Source organism: Microcaecilia unicolor, chromosome 2, assembly GCF_901765095.1.
Source record: "Microcaecilia unicolor chromosome 2, aMicUni1.1, whole genome shotgun sequence".
NCBI lineage: Eukaryota > Metazoa > Chordata > Amphibia > Gymnophiona > Siphonopidae > Microcaecilia > Microcaecilia unicolor.
The window spans coordinates 26,404,818-26,423,405 of record NC_044032.1 but is presented as its reverse complement, the minus strand read 5'-3'; the positions used below and the strand labels follow the sequence as shown (position 1 = coordinate 26,423,405).

The window sequence follows — 18,588 nt, the reverse complement described above, 5'->3', positions numbered from 1 at the left end:
CTGCACAAACATAGAAGAAAGACAGTCCCTGCTCAAAGAGCTTACAATCTAATAGACAAGAAATAAAGTAAGCAAATCAAATCAATTAATGTGTACAGGAAGGAGGAGAGGTGGATAGGTGGAGGCGAGTGGTTACAAGTGGTTACGAGTCAAAAGCAATGTTAAAGAGGTGGGCTTTCAGTCTAGATTTAAAGGTGGCCAAGGATGGGGCAAGACGTAGGGGCTCAGGAAGTTTATTCCAGGCGTAGGGTGCAGCGAGACAGAAGGCGCGAAGTCTGGAGTTGGCAGTAGTGGAGAAGGGAACGGAAAAGAAGGATTTATCCATGGAGCGGAGTGCACGGGAAGGGGTGTAGGGAAGGACGAGTGTGGAGAGTACTAGGGAGCAGCAGAGTGAGTACATTTACAGGTTAGTAGAAGAAGTTTGAACAGGATGCGAAAACGGATAGGGAGCCAGTGAAGGGTCTTGAGGAGAGGGGTAGTATGAGTAAAGCGACCCTGGCGGAAGATGAGATGGGCAGCAGAGTTTTGAACCGACTGGAGAGGGGAGAGGTGACTAAGTGGGAGGCCAGCAAGAAGCAGATTGCAGTAGTCTAAACGAGAGGTGACAAGGGTGTGGATGAGGGTTTTGGTAGAGTGCTCGGAAAGAAAGGGGCGGATTTTACAGGACACAGCATGTCGGGTCTTTTTCACAATAAAGGACAGCTATTATCTCTTTCTTGAAGGCCCAGTGTTGTTTTTCTTGTTTGTGTTATATGCTTGTATGCTGTATTACCCTCTCTTTTGTGATTGTACCTGAAAGATTGGCACCACAAATATTCCACTTAGGAGTACTCTATAAACTGTGCTTCCATTTTGGGTCTGAGACCTTACTGCCAGACACTGACTTAGCGGTAAGGTCTCACATGTTAACCGGGTGGCATTGACCTACACGCGCCAAATGCCACTTGGCGCGTGTAGCGGACATGCGTCAGAAAAATAAAAATTATTTATTGGACGCGTGCCAACAATAAAATTACCACAAGAGCCACACAGTAGCCGGGTGGTAACTCCAATTTGGCATGCATTGGGCAAGTGCAGAGGCTTACGCAGCTTAGTAAAAGGGCCCCTAATTGTAGGCACGTTAAAAACACTAACGCGCCTTAGTAAACAGGGCCCTAAAACAATAATAATGCATCATATTTAAAACATTCTATAATTACAAACAACAATCTGCTGGAAAGAGGATCTCTCTTGAAAGATAATGCAGATTAGTCCACTAAGAAGCTATCACCAACATCTAGTTTACTACTTTTTATTGCTACCACTGTGATTGAATAGTTCAGCATTAACTACATAGTACGCTATAGAAACATTAATCCTCTAATCTAGAAGGCTACTTTGTGAGTGGTCAGGCTGAAAGGGATATAAAATTGAAATCAGCTCAGCTCCACTAATCAGCCTAAAGGAAATGTGCAGGTGGTCTCAAAATCACTGCCACAATGGCACCCCGACATAAAAGCCCCGACAAAACAGCCTTGTAACAAAATAGCCCTTGACAAATCAGCCCCTAACAAAATAGCCCCTCCCACAAAATAACCCTTGACAAAATAGCTCCTCCCACAAAATAACCCTTGACAAAATAGCCCCCCCACAAAATAACCCTTGACAAAATAGCTCCTCCCACAAAATAACCCTTGACAAAATAGCCCCCTACAAATAACTAACATATCACAAAACAAGATGATAAACTACAAGTGAAATCTTCACTGATAAAGGCTCCTACCAGCATATATTAATAGATAAAATTCTATAGCTACCAACTGGTATCACGATTGCCATTTTCATAGTCTTACCAACTTTATCCTGTTTGGCAAGGTAAGATTATTAGGGAAAAAATGCAGTGCCATATTCTGGACAGCCTGATCGTCTCTTTTTTCGGGGTTTAATTTGTCAAGGGCTATATTTTGGCCAGGCCGTTTTGACAGTGGCTGTTATGTCAGGGACTATTATGTCGGGAGTTTTTTTTTTGTTTGGAGCTCTTTTGTCTGGGCCATTTTGACCGGGTACCTTCCACAGTAGTAGCCCCATCAACAATTCAATGTAGAAACAGCAATGCCAAACATTTTGCCCTGCCCTATTTACCTTGGGTGGTTTGTCAGAGACAGACTGAAGCATGCTGGTTGGGGGTGGGGCAGGGGGAACAGGCACTAGCATGCTAAAGCTGGGCATATTCTGGCAATCTTAAGCAGAACTGTAGTTCATTGGTGTCAATCTGGCACCTTTCACAAGTGCTAGAAAAAAAAAGCGTATTAGAAATATTGAGTACAACCCCATCAGATGTGGAAGCCTTAGGAAAGGCAACTTTGTGCTCTAAATCTCCACATGACATAGGAAGCTAATTAAATACTACTGTAATGTAATATATGTGGGTAGCAAGGAAACAGTGATCAAAACACAGCAGCCCGCTTGATTTTCAGGGTATTAAAGTAAGATAGAATAACTCTGTTACTCCTCAAATGACACTGGCTCCCAATTAAAGCAGGATTGATGTTCAAAACTAGTAACCTCATATACAAAATTTTGTTGAGAATGGCACCAGGTTATACGGTGGATTTAACCGACCTATCTAGAAGAAATACAGACCCAATAACAAGAGACTATTTACTTTTCCACCCCCCCCCCCCCATTGCAAAAACATAACCTATAAGTCAGTTCACACAGCGACTCTGTTACTCTGGATCCAAAAGGTCAACTCAAATTCCCAAGAAAATAAGAGGTATAAATAATTACTTACTACTTCGCAAAAACCTGAAAACATATCTTTTAAAGAAATTCTTTAATTAAAATTGAATTGTAAAATTGGAGAATTGTATATTTATAAGTACATAAGTATTGCCACACTGGGACAGACCAAAGGTCCATCAAGGCCAGCATCCTGTTTCCAACAGCGGCCAATCCAGGTCACAAATACCTGGCAAGATCCTGAAAAAGTTCAATACATTTTATGCTGCTTATCCCAGAAATAAGCAGTGGATTTTCCCCAGAGTCAATTTAATAACGGTCTACGGACTTTTCCTTTAGGAAGTCGTCCAGACCTTTTTAAAACCCCGCTAAGCTAATGACTGATTCTTGTTAATTGTAACTTTATTCAGAATACTGTTAATGTAATTGAGTTCTGTTAAATATAAGCTGCAGTGAACTGAATAATGTGCGTTATAAGAACAAATAAATACCGGTACTGAACAAGCACCAGAGCCCAATTCTTCAGGACTTACAGAAACGTACCTGCGAAAATAGTATATGTAAACTGCTTTGACAGTATTTACAGAAAGGCGGTACATCAAGTGTGGAATGAACAGACTTATTGCTGTATAAACTTCAGACTCTTTTACATCATTTTGAGAACCATACATCTAAAAAAGCTATGAAGGGCATTTTCGAAATGATGTCCAAATCTAAAAATCCAGAGCCAAACATGTTCATTTTCAAACCAGAAAAACATCTATCTTTTTGGGTTCGAAAATCACCCTATTTTACATATTTTTGTGCTCAGTGCATTTTTCTTTTAGGGCCATATTCAAACAACAAATGTCCAAGGGAAAACCACCCAAAAACAAGACATTGGGACCTTTGGTATATAAAATACATTGGTATATAAAATAATGAGTGGAGTGGAGTGGAACAGGTGCATGTGAAGCGTTTGTTCACGCTTTCCAAAAATACTAGGACTAGGGGGCATGCGATGAAACTACAGTGTAGTAAATTTAAAACAAATCGGAGAAAATATTTCTTCACCCAACGCATAATTAAACTCTGGAATTCGTTGCCGGAGAACGTGGTGAAGGCGGTTAGCTTGGCAGAGTTTAAAAAGGGGTTAGACGGTTTCCTAAAGGACAAGTCCATAAACCGCTACTAAACGGACTTGGAAAAATCCACAATTCCAGGAATAACATGTATAGAATGTTTGTACGTTTGGGAAGCTCACCAGGTGCCCTTGGCCTGGCTTGGCCGCTGTCGTGGACAGGATGCTGCGCTCGATGGACCCTTGGTCTTTTCCCAGTGTGGCATTACTTATGTACTTATGTCCTCTACTTGGCTCACTTTTATTACATAGAGCAGTGATTTAACCTATTGTGATGTCATAGTGGCTCATTCCACCAATAAGAGCCAACCTCATTAGTGATGTCACAATGGCTTGATTGTATAGAATGTTTGTACGTTTGGGAAGCTTGCCAGGTGCCCTTGGCCTGGATTGGCCGCTGTCGTGGACAGGATGCTGGGCTCGATGGACCCTTGGTCTTTTCCCAGTGTGGCATTACTTATGTACTTACAGTGGGGGAAATAAGTATTTGATCCCTTGCTGATTTTGTAAGTTTGCCCACTGACAAAGACATGAGCAGCCCATAATTGAAGGGTAGGTTATTGGTAACAGTGAGAGACAGCACATCACAAATTAAATCCGGAAAATCACATTGTGGAAAGTATATGAATTTATTTGCATTCTGCAGAGGGAAATAAGTATTTGATCCCCCACCAACCAGTAAGAGATCTGGCCCCTACAGACCAGGTAGATGCTCCAAATCAACTCGTTACCTGCATGACAGACAGCTGTCGGCAATGGTCACCTGTATGAAAGACACCTGTCCACAGACTCAGTGAATCAGTCAGACTCTAACCTCTACAAAATGGCCAAGAGCAAGGAGCTGTCTAAGGATGTCAGGGACAAGATCATACACCTGCCAAGGCTGGAATGGGCTACAAAACCATCAGTAAGACGCTGGGCGAGAAGGAGACAACTGTTGGTGCCATAGTAAGAAAATGGAAGAAGTACAAAATGACTGTCAATCGACAAAGATCTGGGGCTCCACGCAAAATCTCACCTCGTGGGGTATCCTTGATCAGGAGGAAGGTTAGAAATCAGCCTACAACTACAAGGGGGGAACTTGTCAATGATCTCAAGGCAGCTGGGACCACTGTCACCACGAAAACCATTGGTAACACATTACGACATAACGGATTGCAATCCTGCAGTGCCCGCAAGGTCCCCCTGCTCCGGAAGGCACATGTGACGGCCCGTCTGAAGTTTGCCAGTGAACACCTGGATGATGCCGAGAGTGATTGGGAGAAGGTGCTGTGGTCAGATGAGACAAAAATTGAGCTCTTTGGCATGAACTCAACTCGCCGTGTTTGGAGGAAGAGAAATGCTGCCTATGACCCAAAGAACACCGTCCCCACTGTCAAGCATGGAGGTGGAAATGTTATGTTTTGGGGGTGTTTCTCTGCTAAGGGCACAGGACTACTTCACCGCATCAATGGGAGAATGGATGGGGCCATGTACCGTACAATTCTGAGTGACAACCTCCTTCCCTCCGCCAGGGCCTTAAAAATGGGTCGTGGCTGGGTCTTCCAGCACGACAATGACCCAAAACATACAGCCAAGGCAACAAAGGAGTGGCTCAGGAAGAAGCACATTAGGGTCATGGAGTGGCCTAGCCAGTCACCAGACCTTAATCCCATTGAAAACTTATGGAGGGAGCTGAAGCTGCGAGTTGCCAAGCGACAGCCCAGAACTCTTAATGATTTAGAGATGATCTGCAAAGAGGAGTGGACCAAAATTCCTCCTGACATGTGTGCAAACCTCATCATCAACTACAGAAGACGTCTGACCGCTGTGCTTGCCAACAAGGGTTTTGCCACCAAGTATTAGGTCTTGTTTGCCAGAGGGATCAAATACTTATTTCCCTCTGCAGAATGCAAATAAATTCATATACTTTCCACAATGTGATTTTCCGGATTTAATTTGTGATGTGCTATCTCTCACTGTTACCAATAACCTACCCTTCAATTATGGGCTGCTCATGTCTTTGTCAGTGGGCAAACTTACAAAATCAGCAAGGGATCAAATACTTATTTCCCCCACTGTATGTCCTCTACTTGGCTCACTTTTATTACATAGAGCAGTGATTTAACCTATTGTGATGTCATAGTGGCTCATTCCTCTAATAAGAGCCAACCTCATTAGTGATGTCACAATGGCTTGATTGTATAGAATGTTTGTACGTTTGGGAAGCTTGCCAGGTGCCCTTGGCCTGGATTGGCCGCTGTCGTGGACAGGATGCTGGGCTCGATGGACCCTTGGTCTTTTCCCAGTGTGGCATTACTTATGTACTTATGATGCCTAGGGGCCAGCAGTCCTACTACACTGGCCACACAGACATCCCAGCAGAGCAGTGAGGCAGCTTAGTGGGCACTGCAGTAAACTTCACATAAAAGGTCCCAGGTACACATCGCATCATAATCCTCTTATATTGTATGGGTAAGCCCAGCAGGAATAGCAAAATATGTACTGTACCCTTATATCTGCAGGTGTCACCTATATGTGGATTTGGTAGGTATTTTGTCATTTTTCGGGCATTCACAACTTTCCACCTCAAGTGTACCAGTAAGAGTGGGATATGGGCTTGGGTCTCTTTCTTTACAGTCAACTACACCAACCACTAGGCTACTCTAGGGACTTGCTTGCTGCTCTAAGAGGATTGGTCATTATATCTGCAGCTGCCATAGAGCCTGGTATGCATAGTGGCATTCCTAGGGGGGCTGGCACCCGGGGCGGATCGCCGATGCGCCCTGCCCCCCCGATGCAGCGCGGACCCCCCCGGCAAAAGGACACCCCCACGAAGGAACCCCCCCTGCTGGGTGCATGCCGCCGGGGGGGGGGGGGGGGTGCCGCGCGCGCCTGTCCTCCGTTGTTCCATGCTTCTTCTCTGCCTCAGAACAGGTTACTTCCTGTTCCGGGGCAGAGAAGAAGCATGGAACAACGGAGGACAGGCGCGCGCGGCACCCCCCCGGCGGCGCGCACGGACCGCACCCACCGCCCCCCCCTAGGAACGCCACTGGGTATGCACTGTCACTTTGGTGGCGGGAGGGGTCAGTGACTACTGGGGGGTTAAGGGGGTCATGCCTTTATCCCTCCAGTGGTTATCTGGTCAGTTTGGGCATCATTTTGAAACAGGTCTAGCCAAAAACATCCTATTTTTTTGCCCTGGATGTTTTTACATGTTCCATTATCGTAGCAAAACGTCCAAATCGTAAGCTCTGCCCTAGTCCCGCCAAAAACATGCCTCCAACACACCCCCTTGAGATTTAGATGAACTGCATAGGAAAAAAATATCGTCAAAATGAGTTTTGAAAATAGTGATTTGGACGTTTTTAAGGAAAAAGGTCCATCTGCTTTTTGGGCCCTTTTTTGGACATTTTTCTATTTTGAAAATGAGCCCCTGTTGGGGGGGGGGGGGGGTGGAATTCTATATATTGTACCTAAAAATCCATGCAGAAAACATTTCCTCCTAAGCGTATTCTATAAGCAGAGTCTAGATTTAGGCGTGGCATACAGAATACGCTTAACTGATATCGCAGCATCTATTTACGCCAACAAAAACATGGTGTAAATCCTGGCGTGTAGATTTAGGCGTACTGGGCCATATTCTATAACTATGTGCATAAATTTTGGAATGCCCATCGCCCTGCCCGCAACCATGTCCCTTTTTTACCTGAGTGCGTTAGAAGCTGGGCGCAGTGCATTACAGAATACGCCTAGCAGCTGGTGCATGTAAATTGTAATTATTGCCAATTAGTGCTAATTATTGATTGTTAAGAACTGTTAGCAAAGCTGATTAGCTCGCTAAGCCAATTAAGTTACACGCGTTGTTATAGAATACGCTTGGATTTTGGCATGGATCGCTAGGCGTGCTATATAGAATCCAGGGGTATGTGTCCAAAGTAAATAGCATTTGATAGATGTAGTCTGTGCACCTGACGTATGAAAGATTATGATTTGAGTGTGTTTGTACTCTGCATGCACAGAAATGTTGATGTATTTATCTTCACTTTCCCTTTCATAATCAATTATCATACACTATAAAGAAAAAAAAATCTAATTTACTCTTTCTGGAATGTTCTCCTTTGCAGTGAAAGTGTTTAGTGTTGGAATAATAATTATTATAATATATATACACATTGCAGAATGCTGATTATTCCTAGTAGCACCAGCTTCCCTTGTTCTATTATTAAAAGAATAATGGAACAAATGTAAATCAAAGCCATCCAAATGCATCATTGTAAAGCTGTTAGCAACGACATGCGTGTGCTATAATTTAAAAATACTTGTGCTTCAGTGTAAGAACAGAGCAAGGGGGACTTAGAGCCTGGCAGATTGCTAGGAAGAGCAAATGATGTTCCTAGATATAACTGCATAGGAGCGGATCGGAGTGATGTCAGATGCCTGCGAGCATGTGTCCTGCAAATGAGTTTTCTAATCCTCCATACTGTCACGATTTCCTTTTCCAGGGTGTATATGTTGGGATTCCGGTCCTAGGGACCACGAAGCACAAGCGGCGCCTATACAACGAACACGGCCTTAATTTAAGCACGGAGGAGTTCATTTGAAAGATATTTTAAAGCATGATCAATGCGGTCACACAGCAATGCTTTTTTATCTATACCGTTAAAGATCAATCTGAATTAAAGTTTATACATCTGTTTTTGTACTCATACCACTATAAAATAAAACAATGCAATACAAAAGACAGGTGACGAATAAGCAAGTAACAATTCCATGTATTTGCATATAAACAATGGACTTCATATGTGCGATTCCAGTCTCCCCACTCTGGCTGCCCCTACGCTACGGCTCTGCAGTACATTAGTTCTATATTCACGGAACCAGTTAAGGGATTACATCACTGCATCTGTTCGCTGACAGGGGCTTCAAAGCCGGGAATCCACCTCTTTGCAAACTCCTTTCTCAGATCTCTGTAATATACCAAATTAAGGGAGGGGTGGGGGAGGAATAAGAGTACAAATCGGATGAAATACAAGGATCCAAAATAAGCTGCCATGGAGAAGGCACCAGGGCTAAGGGAGGGAGGGGGCAAATTTCCATTTCTCCTTAAACACTCGATGCATTTAAAACAACCAGAATTTTATTTGTGATGCTTTGGGATCCGGATAAAGCACTTGCAGTCGTCATCAGAGGACCTGCCCTATCTTATCCAAGGCGCTCTGCGATCAGCCCGAGCGGGGCTACGTTTTCCCCCTTTCGCTTCCCCGCCCATGGCTCCTTACCAGCGGCTGCATCTCCGAGTGCACCGTGGGCACTTGGAACCTGTCGATTTCCTCCATCATCCTGGCAGCGGGCTGGACAAGAGGGCCGGGGGGATGCGAAGGAAAAGGTCGTTTTAGTTCTCAGCCTCTCGGGGCTGCCTCAGGGAGGAGGAGGAAGATGCTGCTGATGCTGATTCTGGTGCAGCCGTTGTTTTCTGCTTCATCTCCTCCTCCTCCTTCTCTCTCTCTCTCTCTCTGCTGCTGCCAGAGGCCGTCAGTGCGGTGACTCAACACAGCTCCGCTTCCGGGTCCGGAGATTCCAAAGGGGAGAGAGAGGCGTTCCTTAGTCATGGACTGGTTAATAATTCATGAATAGGGAGGACGGGGCGGAGCGTGGGGAGGTTCTTATGGACCCCGCCCCCGCCTTCCGCGGCACATTAAAATAATAGCGGCAGTTCGCGAGTGCTATGTACCTAGTCTTAGGATTGTTATTTGTGGCGGAGGAAATCATGTCAATAAGAGGGTTGGTGCAGGGAACGGCAAATGCACCACTTTTTTTTGTTTTGTTTTAAGAAGATTGAAGTTAAAGCAAATTTATTTAGATTGTAAGCTCTTTTATTTATTTATTTATTTGTTTGTTTGTAGCATTTGTATCCCACATTTTCCCACCAATTTGAGGCTCAATGTGGCTTATGTTTGCCGTAGTTGCGATTGCCATTTCCGGGTACAGAATTACAAATGGCATTGCATTAAGGCGCATACATACATGGCAAAGAAGAATACATTATGGTATCGCATAGAGGTTCTTGAGTGATAGATTGAATTGGGACTGTCTCTTTGTATCAGGTGTTCAGCGCTGCTTGCGTCTGGTAGCGCTATACAAATGCTAACAATAATAATAAATTGCTGGGGGGGGGGGGAAGTTTGGGGGTGGCATGAAAAACCCTTATTTTATCATCCTCACTTTAATATTCCCTTCTCTCTTGTTTGTCTGTCCTAATTAGATCGTAAGCTCTGTCGAGCAGGGACTGTCTCTTCATGTTCAAGTGTACAGCGCTGCGTACCTCTAGTAGCGCTATAGAAATAAGTTCTTGGATTCCGGAACCTTGAGACTCTTTGGGATTCTGCATGGAATCTTGCTACTCTTTGAGATTCCAGAATCTTGCTACTCTTTATCCTTATCCCTTATTTGTCCTGTTTGTCCTAATTAGATTGTAAGCTCTGTCGAGCAGGGACTGTCTCTTCATGTTCAAGTGTACAGCGCTTTAGTAGTAAATCCTACAGGGGTGGAGGGCATTTTTTGACCCAGGACCGTGTGCCATAAAGCTTTTTTGTTTTGAACACTCCCTCGGTGGGAGGAGAAAGCGTCTCTAGGTGACGATGACTTTCTTTGCCTCCTGCCGCCTGCTCAGAAAGGCCCGACGAGCATCATTCTTACTGCTGCTGTGCCGTCAGTCAGAGGGAGACTCCCGGGAGCGCACGCGGCACAGGCGCGCTAGTGCAGCAGGAGTGAAGCGGCCTGTTGCTGCGTCAGCGCCTGGCGTCCTCGTTACCTTGGTAACGCCTGTAAACTTCCGGCGCCGGGAAGCGCTGGGGACACTGCAGCCATGCTCCCGAGGAAACTATCGATCAAGCCCCGGCAGGTAACCGAGAATTGGCTTCGAAGCCGGAAAGCCGAAGCCTTGCACCACTCCATTTGACTTTGTTGTATAAGTAAATGAAATGTTTGAAAAGGGCCCGTTTTCCTAATGCTGATATCCTGACAGCCAAACAAACTCAAAGAACCTATTTTGTGCTTTATGGTGTACAGCGCTGCGTATGCCTTGTAGCGCTATAGAAATGATAAGTAGTAGTAGTAGCTGTCTTAGGCGAGGCGAATGTCTGCTTTGCCTGCTTCCTTCTGGGGATCCATCAGAAGGAAGGGATCCCCAGAAGCTTAGACGGTGGTGGGAGGCAGGGCGGGGATAGTGCTGGGCAGACTTATATGGTCTGTGCCCTGAAGAGGACAGGTACAAATACCCTTAATTGTTCTGTCTGCCTCGTGTCTTATCTAGATTGTAAGCTCTTTGAGCAGGGACTGTCTTTTTTGTGTATGGTGTGCAGCGCTGCGTATGCCTTGTAGCGCTATAGAAATGATAAGTAGTAGTAGTAGTATACTTAAAAAATGGCACATGTGAGTTTTTATCTTGTTGGGCAGACTGGGTGGACCATGCAGGTCCAGAGCTGTGCCAACACGGTAAGCGAGGTAAGCACGGCAGGGTGGCGCCCCGCCGCACCATGCTTACCTCACCCTCCCGCTCCCATGTCCCAACTGCCCGCCCTCTTCTCCCCCCCCAACAAGATCCCTTTTAAATTTACCTCCGTCCGGCAGCGAAGGCGCAGCGTCAGTGAAGGAGGCGGCGCTCCCAACGTCTCTACTAGTCTTCCCTTCGCTCAGTGTTCCGCCTTCTTCTGACGTCAAGGAAATGATGTCAGAAGAAGGCGGGACATTGAGCTTGGATGGGAGGGCAGCGATCATTTTCACGGAGGGAGGGGGCGCGCGCGTGCCAACTGTTCGTCTGCAGGGGGGCACTGGGGGCGCCAACTGATCTTTTGCAGGGGGGCGCCACAGACCCTTGGCATGGCCCTGTGCAGGTCTTTTTCTGCCGTCATCTACTATGTTACTATGTTACTATGATTAACCTGGCCCTTCCTCATTTTCACTACTACAACTGCTGCTTATCATTTCTGTAGTGGCACAAGACACATCGGTACTGTGCAGATAAATATTGGAGATATCCATGCATAGTAGAACCTACGGTCCAGTTAAGGCGCACACCTAAAGAACAAACAAGAGCCTTTGAGACATTAAGGAGTATGTTTACTAAGGTGTGTTAGTGTTCTTAATGCACCTGTAGATTTAAGGCGCGTTAAATGCTAATGCACCTATACATTTTTATGGGCGTGTTAGTGTTTAGCATGCATAAACCATTTACGCGCATTAAAAACGCTATCGCGCCCATAGCACCACTTAGTAAACCTAGTGCTAAGAGGCGTCTTTTCAAAGCACTTAGAATTACAAAGTAGCATAGTGACTTATGGAACTTTGTAAGTCTAAGTGCTTTGAAAGTGAGCCCCTTAGAATGCGAAAGGGGCTCTTTTACTAAGGTGTGCTAATCCCTAATGCAGAATGTGCTAAAGTGTCCTGCAGTAATTTTTCTGTTTGTGCGTGCTAAGTGCGTGTAAACTATTTTTTTTTCTATATTTTTTGAAGGGCTATGTCATAGATGGAGAGTGGGCATGTCTATGGTAACTAGCTAGTGTGTCCCCATTATTATGCACTGACTAGTTAGCACAGGGTTAACGTTCTAGCACTTAGCACCTCCTAAATAAAGGCAATAAATGCTCCCATATTAATATTTTTGTAAGTCCTGCGCTAATTTGACCATTAGTGCATGGGACTTGCAATTTTATTTTTTAAAGCCCACTTTATGGATTTGGTAAGAATGTGCTCAGCATATTTGAAAATCCCATGTAAAGATGTGCTATGCCCATGCCTTAGCACATCTTAGTAAAAGTGCCCTATAGTTGGTTAAAAAAAACACCAGGGCTGTCATCAGTGAGAGTCAAGCCAGTCACTCACACTGCATCACTGCATTAATTGTTGCACACCCCTTGAGATCAGTTCCACATATTTAACTGTACATAAAATTTACCCTCAGTCTAACCACCAGCTTTTATTTACCTTTGTCTTACCCATCTTGTCCATCTGAGACTGAGAAAGTTAAAAGACTTCAGAGAATTTAAACGAGAGCTTAAAGCTCTGCTCTTTATGCGAGCCTTTAGCTGGGGAGATGACTGACCCCCACTATTTACTAAGCTCGTGGTGGCCGTGTGCCTGTCAGGTGAGCTTTGGAATGAGTATTTTTCAAGTTTTATGTTGAAGGATTATTCTGTATGTTTAGCAGAAAGTTTTCTTTGTATGTATTATGTTTTTATAATTTTTATGAATGTTTTAATTGGAATGTGCTAAGAACTTTGGATTAAGTGGACTACACATTTTAAAAATAATCTGTCTCAAGTGCACATGGCCTATTTGCTGCCCTTTAAGATGTTTCATTGTAGTATGCTGATGTGAGAATTGTATCCATATTATACAAATGTTCTACTGTACTGCCGAGTAGAATGTTTTTTGGGCTGACGTATAATATTTTTGTTATATGAATGTCCTACTGTGCTGTTTTAATATGTAACATAGTAGATGACGGCAGAAAAAAGACCTGCGCGGTCCATCCAGTCTGCCCAACAAGATAAACTCATATGTGCTACTTTTTGTGTATACCTTACCTTGATTTGCACCTGTCCTTTTCCGGGCACAGACCGTATAAGTCTGCCCCGCCTCCCACCACCGGTTCTGGCACGGTAGCATATTAGTGTTTTAACCATGATATGGCTTGCCTATTGCAAAGTCTGCCTCACTGTATTATTATTATGACATTTGTTATGTTGTTTCTACAATATAAGTTGTCTATATCAAGCTACACTTACTGTACACCACCTTCGGTGAATCTCCTTATAATGTCAATCAATACATTTTAACAAATAAGATTTAAAATGGGCCTCTAAAGGTGAGTTTTTAGATGGTTAATATTCCAACACAACAGAGAAGAGTTTCATTACTAACAAACCTAATAGATTTCCGCAGCATGAAGCACATAGGTTTAATGGCTATGAGAACTGGACCTACAGGTGTTTCTTTCTGAACAACAGAAAAAGTTATATGAAAGGAAAGAAAACAGTAGAAAGTTTCACAAGTTGCATGGAAATTGGACAATTCTGCAATTTTCACATGAAAATTGAAAATCTCTTGGCTTGTAAAGAGTCTGGGCCATTTGTGATGGCAAAAGAAAAAAATATTCTACTGGACAATTTCAGTCTGTGATGGTCAGTGTTTTATTTTTTTATTATTTTTTTTTGTGCTGACTGTCAAGGGCTGGCTACTAACATTGATTATCCAGGTATTTGTTGGGCTCTGGAGGTTGCCTGGGTATTGCTAATATTCAGTGCTGGTACCCAGACAATGATCCAGGCATACCTAGGCAAAAAACAGTAGAGGAACAAAAAAGAAACCTCTCAAAGATGGTGTCCAAAAAGCTTTCTTTATTTCAGTAAACTTTAAGAACAATAAAGAAAACCTGACACGACTCGTGTTTCGGCCCTACTGGCCTGCATCAGGGGTCTAAAAATAGAAAAATATACTCAAAAATCTATACCGTATAAATAAATTTAAAAAGACATATAAATAAAATTTTAAAATAAATTTTTAACAAAAAAATAATAATATATGTAAAAAGATATATACAAAGAGACTTAAGACCTAGAAGGAACTTGAGACATATAAAGCATACATAATGTGTAAAAAAGAGTTCCTACCTAGGAATTTGTCATATCTTACATATTCCCAGAAACGTTCATAAAAAAAAATCTCCTATTGACAATACAAAACAAGATGTAAAATGTAAAAATGTTGTTGTTTAAGAGACACAAAAACAACTTGTCATAGATTGCTGTCAAAGTACCATACAAATAAACATCAAATATGTGAACAAATAGTGTTGTAACATCTTAGAAATATCATAAGATTTGTAAATAATTATGTGAACATCATTTTGCATGGCAGAAAAAAAGACACCTAGTATGGCTTCTAAAACAAGATGGCTATCAAATGAATAAAACAAATGTATATCATCATTGATCTCAACATAAGGCAGAGCAATATCTGTAATTTATTTATTTATTTGTTACATTTGTACCCCACGCTTTCCCACTCGAGGCAGGTTCAGTGTGGCTTACATAGTAATAGGGGTTACAAGGTATTGCAGAGAGAATATAAGCTGTGGTATAACAGAATAATGATGGAGATATGCAGATAGGTGGGATGGGCAAGTAAGAAGACCACAACAGTCAGAAAGGGGGAGGGGGGAGTAAGCAATTAAGGAGATAAAACAAGAAACTCAGAAAGTAAATAGCCTGGCTCGTATTCCCCCATCAAAATTCCATATCCTTAATATCGTCTACACATTTACTTGGACAGCTTTTTAGCATCTATAAACTTTTTTAACTGGTCTGGTTCAAAAAAAATATATTTATTCCCTAAATACTTGATACAGCATTTGCAGGGATATGCCAGCAAAAAGGTAGCACCCATAATTTTAACCTCTTCTCTGTAAGCTAGAAACACTCTCCTGCGATCCTGAGTAGTTTTTATCACGTCTGGGAAAATCCAGATTTTTTGACCATGAAAAAGTTTAGTTGCGTTCTTGAAATAAAGTCTTAATAACGCATTTAAATCTTGCTCGAAAACGAACGATATCAGTAAAGTCCTTCGACTGGTTATTTCTGAAATAGATTCTTCCAGAAATGCTGATGAGTCCTGCAGATTTATCTCTGGACCTTGATTATTATCACTCGGATTCGCTTTGGAGAGTTTATCTGGCAAATAATAAGCTCTGTTAATAGGTGGTATTGCTGATTGAGGATAAGCCAAAACTTCCATTAAATATTTTTTAAGGAAATCCACTGGGGTAACTCCAATTAGAAAAGGAAAGTTCAATAACCTCAAATTTAATCTTCTGTTGTAATTCTCTAAATGTTCCAGTTTTAAGGAAGTTTTCATTTTATCTTTTATCAAAGTGTCTGTAACAGATTTTAACGAAATTATTTCAGTTTTTTGGTTAAGTTGTTCAGTCTTAACAGTTTCCAAGGTTAATGTTAAAGAGTCAAACTTATTTACCAGCAATGCTGTATCCTGAGAAGGTTTTATGACCGTAGTTGTTAGTTGTTGAATTGCTGCCCAAATAGAGTGTAGTGTCACTGCTTGGGGAGCCTTAGGCTCTATGATCGAACCATCTGCGTCCTGGGGAAGAGTTCTGCCGTCTGAGGCCCTCTGGTTACCGACTTCCAGTCCTATCGAGTCCTCATCGCTCATCCGAAGGGCTGCAGGGCAAAGCGGCGGATTAAGCTCTGGCGGGGACAGTGATGTCTCCGTCCCAAGTGGAAACGCCGCTCCTTCGACGAATCCAACAAAGGGATCCCTCACGCCAGTATCCACAGGGGTGCTCGTGGCAAACTGTAGGAGCGTTCGCTGGCCCGGAGGGAGTGATTGGGCCGACGGTAAGACACCCTTCACTGCACCTTTTCGCTTTGTATGCGGCATATTGCAAAAAAGGTAATATTGAAAAGAGCTCAGCGTTGGCGTCCACAGAGCCTCAAGCCCAAACCGCCATCTTAACTCCTCCCCTCCGCTGGCACTTAATTATAAGAAGTGCTGATGCCAAGTTATGCTAATATTCTATAATGGGATCTAGGTGGCCAGATGCCATTATAGAATGGGCTGTCACCATGAGTTCTCGGGCACCTAAATAGAAGTGCACATTATAGAATCGCCTCTACTGGGTTGAAAGAACAGGCAAAGGGGCATTGATTCCTTTTATAGCAATTTTTCCAACATGCCTTAAATTGGAAACCATAAAAATGAATAGCTCAGACAGATGCTGGTTGGCGTAGTTTTGAGGACTAAATCTATTCAACATTTTTTTTATAGCGGGGAAAATGTCTTCTTGTAGATGAGAATACGGTCTCTAACAGGGTTGATATACCAGTGTGAATGAGCAAATGGTTCCACTAAATTCTATGATCTTTCATGTTTGTCTATTGAACTTTCATTGTCAATGGAAATACATTGATTTGACAAAATTTAACAATTATGTTGTTTCTTTGTAGAGTATTTCAGTAAGTCAAGGACAAGCACTCAAGCTTGGTTCTCAGAAATATCTGAAAGGTGCCTCAAAGAGAAAGGTAAGGAACTGTATCCTCTTTTTTTTGAACATCAGGGCTTTGAGAAAGGAGAGACTTTCATTAATTCCACATTCACAAATACATTTAAATAAATAAAAATATCATCTGTTGGTTGGGGGGGGGGGGGGGGGGGGGGGGGGTTCTTGGCACTTTAGTTCTTTAGTAAATGGCTCAGTTTAGAACAGTGATTCAGAGATTCTCAACCAGTGTGTCACCAAATATTTGACATAGACAGCAAGCCTGCTTGAGCGTGTGAGGATAATTTTATATGTGATTCCCACTCTTAGCAAGTTATAGTCTGGCTTCTAGTAACATAGTAGATGACGGCAGAAAAAGACCTGCACGGTCCATCCAGTCTGCCCAACAAGACAACTCATGTGTGCTACTTTGATTTGTACCTGTGCTCTTCAGGGCACAGACCGTATAAGTCTGCCCAGCACTATCCCCGCCTCCCAACCACCAGCCCCGCCTCCCAACCACCGGCTCTGGCACAGACCGTATAAGTCTGCCCAGCACTATCCCCGCCTCCCACCACCGGCTCTGGCACAGACCGTATAAGTCTGCCCAGCACTATCCCCGCCTCCCACCACCGGCTCTGGCACAGACCGTATAAGTCTGCCCAGCACTATCCCCGCCTCCCACCACCGGCTCTGGCACAGACCGTATAAGTCTGCCCAGCACTATCCCCGCCTCCCAACCTCCAGCCCCGCCTCCCACCACCAGCTCTGGCACAGACCGTATAAGTCTGCCCAGCACTATCACCGCCTCCCATCACCGGCTCTGGCACAGACCGTATAAGTCTGCCCAGCACTATCCCCGCCTCCCAACCTCCAGCCCCGCCTCCCACTACCGGCTCTGCTATCCAATCTCGGTTAAGCTCCTGAGGATCCATTCCTTCTGAACAGGATTTCTTTATGTTTATCCCATGCATGTTTGAATTCCGTTACCGTTTTCATCTTCATTCTCATCAGATTCTTGTTCTTGTTCACTGGTTTGTCATTACTTGGATGGATTATTGTAACTCCTTGATTTATGGCAACAGGACATCTGTTGTCTCCACCTTACTCAAAATGTAGCTGTAAAAATCTCCGGTTCAAAAAAATTTGATCGTGTAACTCCTCCTCTTCTTAAGGCAGAACATTGATTACCAGTTTCTCACAGAATTAACTACAAATTTCTTACATTGGTCCGCCATGTCCATACCCCTGGCACTCCTTTTTACCTCTCCTGTTCAGTTGAGTTTGTACTCGTCACCAAGAGTTCTTTGCTCCATGACAGTGAGTCTACTTATCCCCCTTTTGTACTGTCTGCCACAACTTTAATCATTCCCATATATGTTATTGGCCCACCCTTTACATAGTAACATAGTAGATGACGGCAGAAAAAGACCTGCACGGTCCATCTAGTCTGCCCAACAATTTAAACTCATATGTGCTACTTGATGTGTTTACCTGACCTTGATTCGTTTCTGCCATTTTCAGGGCACACACCGTAGAAGTCTGCCCAGAACCAGGCCCACCTCCCAACCCCGCCTCCCCCCACCGGCTCTGCCACCCAATCTTGGCTAAGCTTCTGAGGATCCATTTCTTCCGAACAGGATTCCTTTATGTTTATCCCACCTTATGCCTTACCTTCACCTTTCCGCACCTAAAGATCTTTTACAAAATTTAA

The 18,588-nt window shown here is 43.5% G+C and overlaps 2 protein-coding genes across 4 annotated transcripts in view; one reads left to right on the top strand and one right to left on the bottom strand.

Moving 5' to 3' along the window:
• The window catches only part of FAM219A (family with sequence similarity 219 member A), a 339,450-nt gene extending 330,072 nt beyond the window's left edge, over positions 1-9,378 (bottom strand). For both annotated transcript variants that reach the window (XM_030192852.1, XM_030192853.1), the window contains exon 1: positions 9,103-9,378. In XM_030192852.1, the coding sequence (XP_030048712.1) occupies positions 9,103-9,162 (60 nt within the window). In that variant the 5' untranslated portion in view covers positions 9,163-9,378. The remainder of the gene's footprint in view (positions 1-9,102) is intronic.
• A 1,113-nt stretch (positions 9,379-10,491) lies between these two features.
• DNAI1 (dynein axonemal intermediate chain 1) overlaps positions 10,492-18,588 on the top strand; it is a 524,712-nt gene continuing 516,615 nt past the window's right edge. For both annotated transcript variants that reach the window (XM_030192851.1, XM_030192850.1), the window contains exons 1-2: positions 10,492-10,724; positions 16,843-16,917. In XM_030192851.1, coding sequence (XP_030048711.1) covers positions 10,689-10,724; positions 16,843-16,917 — 111 coding nt within the window. In that variant the 5' untranslated portion in view covers positions 10,492-10,688. The remainder of the gene's footprint in view (positions 10,725-16,842; positions 16,918-18,588) is intronic.